Raw genomic sequence first — 5,772 nt, 5'->3', positions numbered from 1 at the left:
CGAGATTCCAAGTTCCCCTAGAGGTTTGCAGGCTCTGGCCAGACAAGCCAAAGGCCAGATCAAGTGCTCGACCTTGTTTACAGAACCCAGGCAAAAGACTCCCTTCCCTAAGTATACTCCGCCATGAAGCTACGAACCGTGGTAATGTTCATTGACATTAAAAACAGGTGATGGTAACGGAAAGGCGTGTGTTTATCTATGTGTGCAGAATGCATACGGAATTGAGTTTTTTCTTCACTCTGAGATGTATTTACCTGTCCGTTGATATGCCCTTTCCCTCCTAATTTCCCAAAGCAAATAAATAAATAAAGCCACAGGCAACATCCTCCCCCAAGAGAATCAGGCTGGACTGTCAGAGAATGAACGGGCTGGCAGGCTTCCTTAAAAAAAAGCTAAAAAAAACCACTTTGTCTTCTTTCCATCAGTTAACAATAATTTACAGACGACCCCGGGCCTGGCTACCTCCCCGTTCAGGCTCCGTGTGGCTCCTTTGCTCATCTCCCACTGCCACTCCGGTGCTGCTTACCCTGCTTCATAATTGGACAGAAATACGAAGCAACGGATAGTTAGGATTTTTTTTTTTTTCCCACCCTCTCGAGTTTGGCTGGATGAGAGGCGGAGTTACGTGTTGTGATATTGGTCTGACCGGCGGCAGATGCGGTGGAAGCGAGTTCTGAACCTCTGCCGACCGAAAGGGGCCAGAACCAGCGCGGAGCCAGAGGGAGGGGAGGGGAGGGGAGGGGGGGCGGGGAGGGCGGGGACCCAGAGGAACGAGGCACTCGGGGCTGGGGAAATGCTAGCAGGGGAGGGTTAGCGTGGGAGGGAGGGACACTGTCGGAGGAGCTGTCGGAGCCACACACGGAGGGATAAGGAAAGCGGAGTGAGAAGAAAGGAGGAAACTGAAAGATTCAGGAGCGAGAGGGCGGAAAGGGAGGAGAGAAGGCTCCGGAGAAAGAGAAGAGGCCGGAGGAGAGTGGGAAAGAGGAAGGGAGGGGAGCAGACACAGGGGAGTCGCCGACGGACCCTGCACGATGAGGCTTCTCCATTCCAGATACTTCTAAGATTGAGGACTGCTTGCTAGTGGGGAGACTCCGGCTCGGGCAGCCAGCCGGCCCAGTGGCAAAGTAAAATGAACAGTGAGACCCAGACGTGGCGGCCACCTCTCCGACATCCGGAGGTCCCGGAGCCATTCTCGGGCCAACTCCTTTCCCAGCTGGCGTCTCGGAGCCCGCCGGACCAAGGGAGCCCAGGGAGCGCCTGGAAGCTTCTCCCCGGAGATGCCCTCGCCTAAGCAGTAAGAACTTCTTGCTTGAGTCCCTGCATTGCCTCCACCTGCAACTCCCCCGGAGAGAGGGCTGGGAGACCCTCAAGGGGGAGGGGCGAGGGGGACCCGGACGCCGCTCTTTCTCCCCTCCCCCTCCCCCGCTCCCCCCGTCCCCCCCCGCCCCCCCGCCGGGCGCGCAGGCATGGAGGGGCTCAGCCCCCGACAGGGCAACAACACCACCTCGTCCGAGGGGCCCTTCGGGACGCTCGGCAACGCTACTGGCATCTCCGACGTGACCTTCAGCTACCAAGTGATCACCTCCCTGCTGCTGGGCACGCTCATTTTCTGCGCGGTGCTGGGCAATGCGTGCGTGGTGGCCGCCATCGCCCTGGAGCGCTCCCTGCAGAATGTGGCCAACTATCTCATCGGCTCGCTGGCCGTCACCGACCTCATGGTGTCGGTGCTGGTGCTGCCCATGGCCGCGCTGTACCAGGTGCTCAACAAATGGACGCTGGGACAGGTCACCTGTGACCTATTCATTGCCCTCGACGTGCTGTGCTGCACCTCGTCCATCCTGCACCTGTGCGCCATTGCGCTGGACAGGTACTGGGCCATCACGGACCCCATCGACTACGTGAACAAGAGGACGCCCCGGCGCGCCGCTGCGCTCATCTCGCTCACTTGGCTCATCGGCTTCCTCATCTCCATTCCGCCCATGCTGGGTTGGCGCACCCCCGAAGACCGCTCGGACCCCGACGCGTGCACCATCAGCAAGGACCACGGCTACACTATCTACTCCACCTTTGGCGCTTTCTACATCCCGCTGCTGCTCATGCTGGTCCTCTACGGGCGCATCTTCCGCGCCGCGCGCTTCCGCATCCGCAAAACAGTCAAGAAGGCGGAGAGGAAGGGAGCGGACGCCCGCTCCGGGGTGTCGCCAGCCCCGCAGCCCAGGAAGAGCGTGAACGGCGAGCCGGGGGGCAGAGAATGGAGGCAGGGTCCGGGGAGCCAGGCTGGGGGGCCTCTGTGCACCAACGGCGCGGTGAGGCGGGGCGACGACGGCGCCGCCCTGGAGGTGATTGAAGTGCACCGCGTGGGCAGCTCCAAAGAGCACCTGCCGCTGCCCTGCGAGGCTGGCGCCATCCCTTGCGCCCCCGCCTCCTTCGAGAAGAAGAATGAGCGCAACGCCGAGGCCAAGCGCAAGATGGCCCTGGCCCGGGAGAGGAAAACGGTGAAGACGCTGGGCATCATCATGGGCACGTTCATCCTCTGCTGGCTGCCCTTCTTCATCGTGGCCCTGGTCCTGCCCTTCTGCGAGAGCAGCTGCCACATGCCCACCCTGCTGGGCGCCATAATCAACTGGCTGGGCTACTCCAACTCCCTGCTCAACCCCGTCATCTACGCCTACTTCAACAAGGACTTCCAGAACGCCTTTAAGAAGATCGTCAGGTGCAAGTTCTGCCGCCGACGGTGACGGCGGCGCGGTCGACGAGAAGGCCCGCCCGGTCCTCTCGGGCCCCGCAGCCTCCGGCGCGCACCCCTGGGACAGCTCGCGACTTCCCCGCGGCCTCCGGCCCTCCTCCCGCCTCCCCGCTCCCTCCTCCTCCTCCTCCTCCTCCTCCTCCTCCTCCTCCTCCTCCTCCACCCAATCCCCTGCTCCGAGGGAGCGCGCGGCGCGCAGGGGGCCCCCGAGCGGAGCGGCTGCAGGACCCGGGGAGCTCCACCTCGGCTCGGACCGCGGCCCCGGGACCCGTTCCGATCCCCCGCACTGGCCTCCTCCCACGCCTCTGCACCCCACATCTTTTCGGCGGGACTTGAAGCCTCAGCCGTTCAAGGCAAAAAAAAAAAAAAAAAAAAAAAAAAAAATCAACCTACATAGAAACATTAAACCGTACACGCAGCCGCCGCGCCCACTGAGGCCCCCACCTGCCCGCCGCGCTGCTAGAACTTGGGTTTAAGGTTCAGGAGTTTGCTTCACTCCCGACCCCCAGCCCTGCCCCGCCCTCCTCCCCGAGAAACTCACTTTCGTTGATTGATTGATTGATTGATTGATTGATTGATTGATTGATTTCGGTTGCATCCCTTCTTTCCTCGTCCCTTTCTGCCCTCCCTCGTCCCGGGCTTTGGTTTGCCAGCCGGGAAAGCCTGGAGGGTCCCTTTCCCCGGAGCGCGCGGCGTCCCCGGGACTCGCCGCCTGCGTAGACTTGCTCAGTAACTCTCCCGCGCCCCGCCCCGCCCCGCGCTCCGCTCCCTCGGGCTGCAAACGAGGGGCCCGGGGCGGTGCCTCGGGGTGGACTCGTCGGGCCCAGCGAGGCGGGGGGTGCGGGGCGAGGGCGCTCACCCAAGAGCCTGACGGCAGGTGGCAAGGCTGCAGCGGCCCTGGGCCCCGACGGGCTCCGCTTGCTCCCGCGGGCTGTGGCTCCCGGGGGGCCGAGGGGGCCGAGGGGGCCGGGTCAGCAGGGCTCGCTGCAGCCGCGGGAGTTGGATCCCGAGGGATGGGGCAGTGGGGGGGGGGGGACCCGGGAAGCCCAGGGAGTGGCGGGGGGCGGGCCGTGGCCCAGGGAGGCGACGCCGGGGCGCGCGGCCCGGGCTGCAGGTGGCGCTCGTCGTGGACCCCGGAAGGGCGCTTTCAGCCAAGGATGCAGACCCTTTCCTCCCGACTCCCCCCGCGTCCCGTCGATTGCAACAGTTGCGGGAAGCGCCTCTTCCCCCTGCGCGGGGTTCGCTCCCCGGGGTCGCTCCCCACGTCCAGCGCGCGTAGGTGCCAGGACTTTGCTTTCCAAACAGGAATCCCAGGCCTCCAACCCAACGCGTCCCCATAGGTGTAGCACTGCCTGGGACCTCATGGGGCAGTCACTTTAAATAACGGGGCCCCAAAGACTAGCGAGGGGTGCTCTCGCTGGGGAGGCCCTGAGAAGCCTGTACAGGGTTGGGTTTGCTCCTTGGCCTGGGGTGAGCCACAGGTCCTGGACACACCGCTTTCTTGCCACTTGAAGATGTAGAGCACTCCAGGCTTCCTCCCCCCCCCCCCCAGCTCCTCTTTCAACCTTGCCACTTCTGCTGAGAAACCAGTTCTAATCCCTACTGCCCCCAGAAGGGAAGCTATTTTTGGTGCTCCGTTTGAATGTAAATCTCCAACCACAGGACTGGGATCAAGAGGTTTGTGAGTTAGATGTAGCCTCTAATTTTCTGACGACTAACGGTTGTGTTTTCCAGTAATTGCACAAAGGTATTGATTTTTACTCCCTTCTCCCTTCAACCGGACCTTCTGAACGATTGCGTCTGCTGGTTTGAGGACGGTGTTGCAGAAGTAGCCGATGGAAAGTTCACTGGCGTTTAGGATTAAGCAAGTGACAAGACAGCTTCATCACTGAAGCCATTTTTACTGTTTGTCAACAGAGCAAAGCCTCCATCTGGTATCCCTTTCTCGAACTGAAACTGAGAGTAAGCATCATATCCCGTTAAGACCGAGAAAGTCTAAGAACTCTGGACGCTCAGCGGATGGCTTGTTTTTGCATATGTAAGGCTGATAAGGGGCTAGGGTGAAAAGGTAGACGTCTTCAGCCCAAAAATTATTCATCTGCAAAGTCAATTTCTTTTTTTTTTCCTCACAAGAATTTCAGTACAGCTGTATGAAGAGAAAATGCACTTTTCTCTATGTCTTCCTTAATTTTAGAACACATTATATATATATAATAATTCAAGCTCAAAACTTGCTTATTCAAATTATGCCTTGGCCAGCAAGCTTTACATTTTGAAGTCTTGAGTCTTCCATTGATTTGTGTCTTTTACAGAACTGTATGGCAATGGTTTCTGGACATTTGTTTTTCCTGCTCTGGAGGACTTACATGGAAACGAGGAAGGAGCATCCAATTGGAGTATAATTGCCAAGGCAATAGAGAAATTTGGGCAATAAGTGCATAGCAGTCAACAGCCCCTAATGCTTTTTCTTTCTTTTAGTATTCGTATTAAGATAAAGTATATATGCATCAAAACCGGCCTTCACTTTTCTCTGTGACAATAAAGGACTTTATTAATGGTAATGCTACAATAAACTGATATCAGTAACACCTGCATCTCTATTTTAATCAGAATGACTATTTATTTATTTGTATTATTTCAAAATTGGAGTTCAAAAATACAACGATCAGGAGAAGATTCTACTATACAGATCAGGGATGTGACACTTGGGGAAATAAATTTAGTTTTTAGTGCTAAAGCTCATTCTAAATGAGTGATGTCTTTAAAAAAAAAAATCCTATCTCTGGAAAGAGAAGGTCACATCTCATCGTTTAACCATGAAACCATGAATTTTCCCTGACTGACACCTACAGTTAAGACTTAGACATCTGTCTAATTAATATGGACAGGGTGGAGGACATGCAGAAGAGAAATGCAGTCTCTGGTGAAGGCAACAAGGCCCCATCCAGTGCTCTTACAGCAGTGAACAATCTGACATCCCTCCTCTGTCTTGCCCACAACTTCCAGCTAGAAGAAAATAGCCTCCC

At 57.3% G+C, this 5,772-nt stretch overlaps 1 protein-coding gene across 1 annotated transcript; it reads left to right on the top strand.

The window, feature by feature from the left end:
* The first annotated feature begins 751 nt into the window (after positions 1-751).
* HTR1A (5-hydroxytryptamine receptor 1A) lies at positions 752-5,334 on the top strand. The gene has a single exon (XM_025447901.3). It carries the CDS (start codon positions 1,467-1,469, stop codon positions 2,736-2,738), a length of 1,272 nt encoding a protein of 423 aa, XP_025303686.1. The 5' UTR covers positions 752-1,466; the 3' UTR covers positions 2,739-5,334.
* Positions 5,335-5,772: the final 438 nt, after the last annotated feature.

Source organism: Canis lupus, chromosome 2, assembly GCF_003254725.2.
Source record: "Canis lupus dingo isolate Sandy chromosome 2, ASM325472v2, whole genome shotgun sequence".
NCBI classification, from domain to species: Eukaryota; Metazoa; Chordata; class Mammalia; order Carnivora; family Canidae; genus Canis; species Canis lupus.
This window is presented reverse-complemented; position numbering and strand designations above follow the sequence as displayed.

What these genes read in the sequence shown, in the direction of transcription:
- HTR1A (XM_025447901.3), top strand. Translation starts at nt 1,467, where the DNA reads ATGGAGGGGCTCAGCCCCCGACAGGGCAACAACACCACCTCGTCCGAG.